The sequence below is a fragment of the Bos taurus genome, chromosome 9 (assembly GCF_002263795.3).
Source record: "Bos taurus isolate L1 Dominette 01449 registration number 42190680 breed Hereford chromosome 9, ARS-UCD2.0, whole genome shotgun sequence".
NCBI classification, from domain to species: domain Eukaryota; kingdom Metazoa; phylum Chordata; class Mammalia; order Artiodactyla; family Bovidae; genus Bos; species Bos taurus.
The window spans coordinates 32,675,349-32,688,193 of NC_037336.1; the positions used below are offsets into that span (position 1 = coordinate 32,675,349).

At 39.8% G+C, this 12,845-nt stretch overlaps 1 protein-coding gene across 1 annotated transcript in view; it reads right to left on the minus strand.

The window, feature by feature from the left end:
* SLC35F1 (solute carrier family 35 member F1) overlaps positions 1-12,845 on the minus strand; it is a 423,236-nt gene that overhangs the window by 84,716 nt on the left and 325,675 nt on the right. Inside the window, exon 3 of the mRNA XM_015472798.3 lies at positions 1,096-1,223. Coding sequence (XP_015328284.2) covers positions 1,096-1,223 — 128 coding nt within the window. The remainder of the gene's footprint in view (positions 1-1,095; positions 1,224-12,845) is intronic.

Sequence of the window (12,845 nt, forward strand, 5' to 3'; positions counted from 1 at the left end):
AGTAAGTTATAATGAAGAAAAATGTATATCGGTAGCATTATTATTTTTCTGCCTTTCTGCAGAGTTAAACTTTTTATAGAATGCAGCATTACACAGGGTGTGAGACAGTTAATTTGAGAGAGGTGTTGGATGGATCAATGGTTGTGCATAGCATGGGTTGAACAAAACACTTGAGGACAAGGGGAACATTGTTAAAAACCTTGTCACTGTTGACGAAAGGAAACTGCAAAAAACATTTGTATAAATCCCCACAGAACTTAAGCAACCAGTAATTGGTTGTGAATTTTCAATGCTTAACAAAAGAAAACAAAGGTCAACTGGATTTCCAAAGGGAGACGTTTCCTTTTCATGCTCCCCAAGCCAATTTGTAAGTTTCCATTCTGCACTAATGCGCCCAGTTCCACCATGAAGCCAGTGTTCCTCTTTCTTCTCCCACTATATACACTAGTATAGACATTCCAGGACCCTCCACATATGGATAGAGAATGGCTGGGAATTTCTGTGTCCCAAAACACTGGAAATCAATGCAATTTAATTAAGTTCTTTAAAAATATTTTTGAGTGTTTATTATGTGCTGGGTTTCGTATGAGGTACTAGAGATTCAAAGGTGAAGAAGATATCCTTCTTGCTGTGACAGAGCTCGCAGCTTGGTGGAATAGGTGGAAATAGTCAAACAGCATTCTTAGGTAAGTCAGACTATGAAGACAGAGCTTTAAAATGAAGTGTTGGGAGCATACGAGAGAGAGACGGAGGCGTGTGTTGTCATTGTGGGGCTTCTGGGGGTGGGTGGGACCTAGGCTGGGTTTGGAGCACTGTGGCTGTTTTCCCAGTACCCATCTACCTCACTGCTCCCTTAATGAGTGACAATGGTTCTTGTGGTATACTAAAATCAAAGAAGAAAGAGATGTCCAATTACATGTGAGTTAAGAAAAATTAAAAGAACACCAATATAAAATTTAAGTTAATGTTTAAACATTTGATTTCCTTCTCATTGCAAAATCTACAGACTAGTATTCAGATTCCCAAGTGACTAAACTGAAAGCAAACTACATCTATGAGATGACATGGAAGATAAGAACAAAAAGAGCCGTGTACCTGGATACTGGTCAGAGTCGTGTACTGGTAAGCCTTGACCACCAGATAGTTTGCTTCCAAGTCTATCAACCCCAGGATCATGTATTTCCACCATCTTCGCCGTAAAATCGCCAGGAGGTTTTCTTCTCCTGCATTACAAAGTTAAAAAGAAATGGATTACGTTCTGAACACACTAAGAAACTATATTTAGAGCATGGTTGGATGGCATCACTGACTCAATGGACGTGAGTTTGAGCAAACTCTGGGAGACGGTGAAGGACAGGGAAGCCTGGCATGCTGCAGTCCATGGGGTCGCAAAGAGTTAGACATGACTTAGCGACTGAGCAACAAAAAAGCATTATGCTGCTGCTACTGCTAAGTCGCCTCAGTCGTATCCAACTCTGTGCGACCCCAGAGAGGGCAGCCCACCAGGCTCCTCTGTCCCTGGGATTCTCTAGTCAAGAACACTGGAGTGGGTTGCCATTTCCTTCTCCAATGCATGAAAGTGAAAAGTGAAAGTAAAGTCGCTCAGTCGAGCCAGACTCATAGCAACCCCATGGACTGGAGTCTAGCAGGCACCTCCATCCATGGGATTTTCTAGGCAAGAGTACTGGAGTGGGGTGCCATTGCTATAAAAAGCATTATAGTAGTATATATATATATATTTTTACCATACCTCATCAAACTTTTAAGTAAAAAAATAAATGAGCATGTCAAAGAATGATGTTTTTACTTAGTTTACTAGACTTTATGGTAGATTTCAGCCCTTCAAATTAGTGCCTATCCCAGAGCAAGACAGGTTTTTAGTTCATGATGTGAACTAATTTTCTCATGAACATTAGAAAAAAAATTTTCTCATCAACATTTGAAAAAAAACTAGGTGAAGTAAAATGAAAAGGAAAAGTGTTCAGAAAGGCTGCATAACCACGTGAAATCCAAATCATCCTAAATGTCTGGATTGTGGTAAACTAGACAAAAACAGAAAGAGGTGGTCAAGTGGAGAAAAGCCTGTGCTCTGCTGCAGATCTATAGGCAGGCTCCAGGATGCTATGAGGAGGGCTTGCTCAGCTCTGAATCTTACATTCAGGCGGTGTGTGGGGGATGGGGAGACAGAGGAAGCTGGGGGTCACTCATGGACGAAAAGAGTGCCATGGGCCTTGGCTTCAATACTGCCGGCAACTGCAATCTTCACATCTTGCTTAAGCTGGTGGCATCAAAACAGACTTTGAGCTGCTTAGTTCATCATCCTTATTCTTATATATTGCAAGCCTGAAACATAACTTTTCTTAAAGTAGGGCAACATGTTATTAATAATTATAGCTTTCTGGGGCCAACTTGTGAAGTATTCTTAGAAGATGTGGAATACGCAAAAACCCTGAGTGAATGGTGATTCTTGATACCAAAGAAACAATCTGAATATTTGGCCCACTGTATGCTTTCTCTTTGACTTCTTTGGTGACTTAGTGGTAAAAAATCCACCTGGCAATGCAGGAGATGCGGGTTCAATCCCTGGATTGGGAATATGCCCTGCAGAAGGAAATGGCAACCTGCTCCTGTATTCTTACGTGGGACAGAGGAGCCTGGCAGGCTACAGTCCATAAGGTAGCAAAAGAGTTGGAGATGACTTAGCTACTCAACAACAGCAACATGCTTTCTCTTGCTTTTCCATGTGTGAACTCCCCTACATGGACTATTCTTATGCCAGCCTTCAAATGAAGAAGCAGCCTAGACTTTACTACCAGGAAGCCTTCCTAGATCTCTCACTTTGATCTTCCAAGACTCAGCTGGGTTTCCTTGCTATGGGTTCCTTTAACAGTCTTTATGCCACTGATACAGTATTATCTCCCTGTATTATAAAAGTCTGTTTTCTTGACTCTGTTACTCATTAGATTATTAATAATTTGAAGACAGTGGCAGTGTCTCAGTCACCACGCTAAGACCCAACCATGCATGGACTTGTGAGTAGTCAATAAATAATACAGTATCTATGAACACATTTCACGTTCAATAATCTCAGCAATGTTAAATAACATTGAAATTGAAATTTTTAATTTTTAAAATATGTATACTATAAACATTCATGCTCCAGACAATGAAAATTGTTTTCTAGTTAGAATGTAGACAACAGCTGACATAAATTAATTTGGTGACCATTTTACACATTAATACTCCATAGATAGGACATAAAAAGGTCAATGGCATATTGAACCACAAAGCTGCAATTTTAAGGTCACAAGTCATTGTCTCAGTTAATTTATACGATGAACAGAGAATTGCTAAACTCAGAGCACACCAGCCACATTTCAATATGTGACATTGAAAATCTAGGTCACGGTGCTGTTTGTTTCACCAATCAATACATATTCAAAGTGATAAAGATTCAAAGGGATGATTTGTTTCTTGCTGTTCTGTTGAAGAAGTTTGCAAGCCAAACACTAAACAAATGCTCCCAATTGTTTCATTTGAGCACCTGAAAATGTACAACACGCTTGCTTAGCAAAATTATCCAGAAAGTCAAGAAAGCACTTTTTATTTTGGCTGAGCAAAAAATGCAACCCTTAAAAGGACTGCTTAGGGATTTATCTACATGACTGTCATTAACACTGATGAATGATAGGTCATTAAAATTCTTTCTAGAATAATGAAGATATATTCTTAAGAGCCTTTGTGCCAAAGTGCTTTCTAAACCTCATGAAACGGGGCCATCCATAAAAACACTAGCACAATTGGTAGTATGTTAACATTTTGAAGAAAAAAAGAATTAAAAAAAATTAACTAGGAGGAGTAACATAATCTATGGGTGGAAACTTTAGAATTATAATTTGGCATTTAAATGGGTTCTGTTATTATTTTATTATCAGTATGTTCAAATATAAATAAAAAGCACAGAGAATAATACGATAAGGTAATCTTCAACTTGATTTAATTAGCGTTAAATGTTGCCATGTTTGTTTCAGAATTTTTTCTTTGAGAAAGGAAATGCTGAAATGATGAAACTGAAGTCCCCTTTGTGCACCTGCCAGATTCCATTCCCTTTCCTCCTTTCTTACATTTCCATCTTGATATTGTTGCGTATCCTTCATGGTCACATTTCTGTTATACATTTTCTACACGTGTATGCATTTCTTCAGTAATTCTGTGTATTTATTTTCAGCTGTGCTGGGTCTTCGTTGCTGACGAGACTTTCCTCTCGTAGCAGCGAGTAGGTGCTGCTCTCTACTTGTGGCGCGTGGGCTTCTCACTGTGGCAGGTGGGCTTCTCACTGTGGCGGCTTCTCCAGTTGCGGCCCCGGGCTTCAGAGAACAGGCTCAACAGCTGCGGCGCACAGGCTTAGTTGCTCCACTGCGTGTGGGAGCTTCCAGGACCAGGGATCCAACCTGAGTCTCCTGCACTGACAGTTGGATTCTTTACTGTTAAGCCTCCGGGAAAGCCCTACAAATGTATGTATTTAAGTGAAAGTTTATTGTATGTACTGTACATGTCATCTTTCTAGGGTTCTCAAAACTCAACATTTTTCTAGAAATATATTCCTATCTTATATGTAGAGAATAAATGTAATATCTTTCAAATATATATAATCATATATAATAATATCATCTATAATATATACGATCATATATATATGACATATATAAATCATATGTAATAATAATAGATAATCACATTTTATGAATATGCCACAATTTATCCAGTTTCCCACTGATAGACACCTAAGTTGCTTCCAATTTTTCTGTAAAGAACATCCTTGTACATGTGTATCTCTATAATTGGCTTAAGAGTTTAATTTTGTTTTCATTCTCTTTTTAAAGAAATGTGGAGTATGCAAGTGTTCACAAATGTGTAAAACATAGTTAAAGGTACCCTCCTAATTAAGTAATGTAGCATTCTGGCAACAATAATTATGGCAATAATTGAGAATAGACAGAGAAATTATTAAACAGTCTTGGTCATGTGAGTCATACCTTATTTCACTAAGCATCAACAGCATGATCAATGTGTTTTTTTTTTCATTTTCATAACAAATACTTATGTGATACTATGTATCAGCCAGTGTCTATGTGCTTTACAAATATTAATTTACTTAATCCTTATAATAACCCTGAATGGTAGGTATTTCTATTAACTTTATTTACAGATGACAAATCTGGGACCTGGAGGAGTTAAGTCATTTGCCAGAAAAATTCAGAGATGAGCCAGAATTTGAACTCATGACAATCTGGCATTAGGTTTCATACTCATTGGTACTGCACTATTTTTCCTCACTGGTTTGTAATTATGGCACTGTCCCCAGGATCATTCATTTCTCATTAAAGGAGCTATCATGACTTGTTTACCCAAACTCTTCTGCAGGGTGACCCGTGGCCAACTCCAGGGAAGCGCCCGTCACCTTGAAGCCGACGTGCATGGCGCCCCCTGGCGTTGCTGGTGCCCAGCGGCCCAGCCCTGTGTCCACCCCTGAAGCTGCTTTGGGATGCACATGTGTCCCATCACCATCAGTTCAGTACCAAAATGTTGATGCCTCCCTGTCTAAATGCACCACAGTTTCCCCTGTGAAATGTAAAATAAGGCTTTAAATCAAATTGATGACTTAACAAAGTCTAATGATAAAAATTACTGTTACATGCTGTCGGCTAGTTGAAGCCTCGGGCATAATAACAATGGTTGCACATCGAGTAGGGAGAGCATAGTGGTGGTTAACAAATAACTGAATGAAGGAAGAGGAAACCCCTGTGCAAAGAACTGCCACATTCACGGCAGCGACTGGAAAACAGAAGGGCCTTGAGTCATAGGACTCTTGCTCACCCCCAGTGGTGGTCTGCGCAGAGAATAAAAGGACAGCGAGACAGCATCCGAGGTGAATTCAGCAAAGGGAACAAGACGCTTCATTATTCTCGGGGCTGCATTTTCATTAAGGGCTTTCATGGGTGGTGTGATCCTGCAAGGTGTTTTTCTGCAAGAACAGAACTCAGCACTCACTGCACAGAGGGTCCGCAGCGAGGGTGAAGCCCCCGCACAGGGGGAGAGACCCCTGCCTGAATGAAGCCCTCCTCAGCTCCCGGCTTGAAGCCATAATGCCATCTTCTTTTACCAGAACTCCAAGGGACGAGGTTAAATATTCATCAGTGAATTTGAAAAAAAGGAACGACTGACGATGGAAGTTTTAATTACTCACCTTTAAAAGTTGAAATTTAGGATTAGGAAGTAGAATTCAAAACCATTCTCTTTCCTTAGAAAAGTGAACCAAGTAAATGCCCTAATAATAAGGAAATGGAAATGGTTCACAAAAAGAACTGTAACCAATTGCACCTCATATTATGAATCCGAGGGTAGGGATGGACTGTAAAAAAGACAAATAATGAATATTTAAAATTGTTTTGTATAGTTTCATTCATTTTTATTATTAGAGCCAGAGAGTGAGATTAAGAAGAGCATAGAAAGCCATCCTTTACTGTTTTAGCTTAATAGCAAACAGACCTTGGTTTGGCCTCTGATGTACATTAGTAGTATAAGTTGGTTAATGGGTCTGAACCTTAATTCCTCTACTGTAAAATGGGGACTGTCACAAAAATTTAATAGGGCACTGTAGATTAAAAGCAGTATGAGTGTCATATTTAAGCTAATATCTAATGCCAGGTATGTGCACAAAATGAGCTAGCGAGTACTGGGATCCTAGAATCCCTGAATCCTTGACCAGTCACACACCACACACGTGCTCAGCAAGTGTAATGGAGACTGCATGGCCCAGGAAACTGAACTCTCTTCGTGTCTCATTAAGGCTTTGGCCGCACATCCTGTCTCTTACTCTTGTGATTGTGATGGATCACACTGCAGCCAGCATATGATGCTTGTTTGTCCAGACTAGAGGCAGGCTGAGGGCTACGTCCTTGACCTTGATGCCTCTCCCCCGGGCCAGATCCTCATCGTGGCCCTCTGGATCTCACTACTTGATCTGGGAATGGAGGCCATGTGAACATACCCTTGAACTAGACCTGACTTTGTTTCCTGAGACGCTAGTCCGCCTTTCCAGGGTAGGGGTCTCTCAGGAGGTCCTTCCAAGGTGTTCCAAGGCGACCACATTGTCTGCCCATGACAAGCAAAACACAGAAGAGGAAACCACACAAAAGGGTTCAAAGAAAGCCGAGAGGAGAAGAGATACGGCCTCAGTTCCCACTTAACTCTTTCCACATCCCTCTCACTCAAGCTCCCACTTGGTCTGCACGTCCCAGGCTAAACTCTCCCTCCCACGTGAAGCTTCCCTGGATTCTCTGCTCCCCCCTCAGCACTTATTTCTCTTTTTCACATCTCCTCAACTATGCCTAGCAGAGTGATTTAGACAAATTATTACTCAACGTAAGACCTTGTTATCAAGGTAAGATATCTGAATAACACCCTTAAAATCTACTCAGTCATCTGGCTGTTTTTCAGAAATGCCTAACAAAGGTTTAGAAAAATATCTAAAAGCAACTAAAAATGAAACATAATCACATAAAGTTCTGGTGGCCGTGACTTTAAAAGTCACACGTGTGTAAAAATGACTGTGTACAGGATAGGTTTTTAAACAGTAAGTTTACTTTATTTTTTTCAAAGTTACCTTTTTGCATCGATGAGTAAAACAAAGTATTCTAGCTCTAGTTACAAACACAAACCTTTCTGATGCAAAAACATGTACACATGGTGATGAAAATCTCAACTTCTCAACATGTATCTTTCTATGTATATTACCCTTTTAAACATGAAACAGAGCTCTTAAATCTTGGAAACTTTTTTTTTCTGTTTTTTTGAAGCTGTCATCTTTTATGAAGCTAAGACACACAATTTTATGTGGCATACCTATACCCTGCTGCTGCTGCTGCTAAGTCGCTTCAGTCGTGTCCGACTCTGTGCGACCCCATAGAGGGCAGCCCACCAGGCTCCCCCGTCCCTGGGATTCTCCAGGCAAGAACACTGGAGTGGGTTGCCATTTCCTTCTCCAATGCATGAAAGTGAAAAGTGAAAGTGAAGTCGCTTAGTCGTGCCCGACTCTTCGTGACCCCATGGACTGCAGCCTACCAGGCTCCTCTGCCCATGGGATTTTCCAGGCAAGAGTACTGGAGTAGGGTGCCATCGCCTTCTCCTACATATACCCTACATCCTTTGAAATAGAAAACATTCCTGTGTTCTTGATATGTCATAGGAGAAAAAACACAATTGCTAACATTTTCTTCTTCATAATAATATAAGGCAGTATGACTGTGCCTTATATTGATAGTAAGCCTACTTAGATTTTACCATAAAGGCTATTACAACAAATGGATAAACAAAGAGCTTTTCTGAAAGTTCGGGACATCTAAAACCACATCCATGAAAACTGCACACTGACTATTAAACTCTGTTGACTAAAATCTAGGTGTTACAAATTGCTCTACCTCTTAAGGAAAATAATGTGTGAGATCCAAACAACTCCCCCAAAGTCCATTCAGAATTGAAAAACTAGATACACATTTAGAGCATCCATTTAATATTCTTAGAACACTGTAAATAATGCAACGACTTGCATGGCTAAACACTGTCACTGTTGATCACTGGAAGAGGAACCTGAAAATATTAAAGATGTTCAGTTGCTGTATGATCAAATACGAACCAATACTATTGTCCCATACTAGAAACATAGAAGGCTTTGAGTCATGCCTAGGGGCTAGAGACTCAGATCTACTGGGCTAGAGACTCTGCCAAATGGGCAGTCAGTCATGCCTACATACTGGAGCTACAATTAAAACCCAAACACAGAGGTTCCAGTGAGTTTCCATAATTGGTGAGATTTTGTCCATATTGTTACACACTGGTGCTGGAAAAGTAACATGTCTTGTTTCCATTGGCAGAAGACCACAGAAGCCCTGGGCTTGGTACTTCTTTAGGACTCTGTCCCTTGGTTGATTCTAAATTGTATCCTTTTCCTGCAATAACTATAACCATGAATGTAATAGCCCTCAGGGAGTTCTGTGAGGCTTAGTAAATTTCTGAAACCAGCAGTGGTTTGGGGGACCACAGTTCCATCTGTGAACCTGCAATTGGCCTCAGGCGTGAGGGTGTTCTTGTGTGGACTCTAAACTTTCTCGTTTGAACTAAGCTCTCACACTGGTGTGAGGTAAGCGTAGTGTTGAGGCCGTGCCCCTAAAACTTTGCACTAGGTTTTCCTCAAGCACAACTAAAGTTGTTCCTCACTTGCTCAAGAACTTGAGTACAGTATTTGGCACATCGCAACAAAACCAGAACCCAGAAGAACCCTTCAGGTCTGAATTCAAATTAAAACGAGTGTCCTTTCCAGGTGACTTTAAACAACATATGTGATTCGTTGTGGTCTTGAAAAAGTATTACAACTTTGCACTTTCAACCTACATGTTCCATCATTATAAAGACATCACTTACAATGGGAAATACTGTTCATCAGCTCAAAATGGTTAATGATAGGTTGGCTGTGTGTATGGTGGGCGGGGGAGGTAGTGGATGCTTTGATTTGAAATTATTTAAAGCAGTCATAATGCAGTGATGGATGAATATAAATCGATTTTCATGTGGCGAGTCTGCAGAGAGGAAAATGTATTTGTCCTTTTTAATGACAAGACTATTTTCCTTCTCTTCATCCCATTTTGTGAAAAGTGACCCTATTTGCCTTCTGAAGGTTTCCCGTAATTGGCTCTGATGCCTCCCGACATTAGCAGATGAATCTGTCAGCTCTGTGAATTTTGTTTTGAAGAAAGAGCTGTGTAGTGGCTAATGACACACGATGTGAGGGGGAGAGGCCAGAGCAGCCGCCTCCGGACTCCTGCCACTTGCTAAGCGTATTCAAAAGACAGCATGACAGAAGGTGCCAGGCTGAACTCTTGAGAGCTGACCTTGAGCTCTGACATGAGAGCATCTGTCATGATGGACACACAGGTTAGACCCAACATGGGAAATCAGCAAGAGGAGCATCAGTGGGCCAGAAGCCTGGCTAAGCAGAAAGCTGGCGGCCTCCCCTTTCCTGTCCGCGCTCCCATCTCCCGTCCCAAATGTCAAGCACAGATCTACCAAGGCCACTTCTGCTACCTGACATTTATTTTTCATTGAAAACCATTTGTCAGGACAAGGCCAGAGGCACCATATACTTACTCTCTCATTTAACTGCCACGCTGTATTCTAGGTTAAAAGCGTGGCATCAATGCTAAAGTACTGACTCTGTCACTTAACCGGCTGTGTCACTTTGAGAAAGTTTACTCATTTACAAAAGGGGAAGAACATTGCTTAGTTGAAAGTGTTGCTGCACCAATTAAATGAGAAAATGTATGTAACGTTTTTGGCTTCCAGTAAATACTTGGTGAATGACAGTTTTGCTATTAACAGCCTAATGAAGAAGCTATTTTTCAGATCATGAAATCGGGTTTTGAAGAAGTTTAAGCAATTTGTCCAAGGTCTGTCCTGATTTTTACTGCAAAGCATTCACTATTCTAAGAAAGATGCTTTTTGTTTACAAGATATGTTTAATGCAACAAATCAGAAATGTTTTTTACTTATATAATCTTTCTGAAATTAAGTTCAGTAAAAAGAGGCAACGTCTTCTGAGCAGTGCAATAATGGTATGCAATGTATACTTTAAAAACACATAGAATACACACATATATATTTTGAAATATATTTCCATCTGAAAATATGGAAGAATATATTCATTGAATTAAAGAATTTTCATTCTACTAACCTAATGGAAATGAGCACCATAGCACCCAGATTATCATCTTTAAAAGTTTCCACCAAAAGAAATAATAATCTTGGAGAAATAATCGATTGCAGATCTGGGTCAGGAAATGTAATACAAGTCAAACCTGGAACATTTCCTTATACAAAAGAGCAAGGAAGCAATACAAATTGCTTGAGTTGTGTCAGAAGGACTCAGAGGCCAACTTGAAGTGTCTTTCATATAACAATAATGGAAATGGATTGAAATGCATCAGATAGATTTAAATCCATGAGTTCATAAAGAATCCAAAAGCAACAGCAATAACAAGAATCACAACCAAACAAATTTGAAAAACTAACTGGTCACTATTAGAAGATAATAGTAAACCAACTCATTATTTTGAAGATTGATAAAGGAAAATAATCAAGTTTTCTGCTCAAGGATTCTTATATGAACAATGCCACTAGGTAGCTAATATTTAGTAGATGAAGGGAGATTGTTCTTTATGGTATTACTCTAGCTAATGAAGAGGAAATAAGAGAATTAGAATACCATTATTTTTGTACTCTCTAATGAACTAATGGATATATGCCTTGAAGGTTAAGCTACTGGCATTTTAAGAAAGAGTCAATGAATGTTTTATGTACTTCCAGATAGAGGAACAAAACACCACCTAGGGAAAAAAAAAAAAAGAAACCAAACCTGATCGAGTCTCAGGATTTAACTATACCAATTTCTCAAATATAGAGGTCACAAAAGTATGTGTTGACACTGCTATATTTAAAATGGATAACCAACAAGGACCTACTGTGTGCACATGGAACTCTGCTCAGTGTTATGCGGCAGCCTGGATGGGAAAGGAGTTTGGATACCTGGATATGTCAGCTGAATCCCTTCACTGTTCACCTGAAACTATCACAACTTTGTCAATCAGCTATACCCCAATACAAAACAAAAAGTTAAAAACATATGTGTTGAATTGCTCTAGAAAGATTCAATTAGCAAAAGTCCATATTGAAGGTGGGAGGAGAAGGGGACGACAGAGGATGAGATGGTTAGATGGCATCACCAACTCAATGGACATGAGTTGAGTAAACTCCGGGAGTTGGAGATGGACGGGGAGGTCTGGTGTGCTACAGTCCATGGAGTCGCAAAGAGTCAGACAGACTGAGCAAACTGAACTGAACTGAACTGATACTGCGGCATATACTGTAGGAGAGTTTCCTCAGTTTGGCTTGGAGGATGGCAGGGACAGCAGCAACTGACAATATGTCACAAATGCAGACTCTCAGGCCAACATGAGACTCAGAATCAGCATTTGATCAATTGCCCAGGCAATGTGTATGCATCATAGTTTGAGAAGCAGTGACTGTGTGGGCCACATGATTCTCAAACAAATAAATTGCAATTAAAATGAAGTCTGTAGGTTAAAAGAACTCAAGAAAAATATCAACCACATGCAATTTGCAGATCTTATTTGCATCCTGATGCAAACAAACTGTGTATCTATTAGACCATTAGAAACGTGAACACTGACAGGATATTTGGAATTACTGTTAATTTTAAATATGATCACGATATCATGCTTATGTTATTTGTAAGCTTTTATCTTTTGGAAACACACACTGAAATAGTTAGAGATGAACTGATATAATATCTGAGATTTAATTTAAAATCATACAGGAAGTGGGAAGTGGCAGGAGTTAAGGATAAAATAAGCCTGACTATGAGTTGAAATTTGTTGAAGCTGATATACTAGCTCATAGGTGTTCATTATACTATTCTGTCTACTTTCCTATACGTTTGAAAATTTTCATAATAAGAAAGTTATAAAGAGAAGTTCCACTGTGAAGAGAGAGTTTAGCTGGTAGACGAGTGCTGGCTGAACGTCTGATTATCAGCGGTGTCTGTGTGCCTGCAGCCCTTTAAAGCATGTTACTGGTGTAGTCATATTTCCCTTACAGTGTCTTTCAGTTGCAAGTGGAATTATCCTCTTTGACAGTCAGAGAATGCAGAAGTTGGAATTCTGTTTCTTTCATGTCCTCATTTCAGTCTCGGAGGTCAGGAAGAACACTTCGTG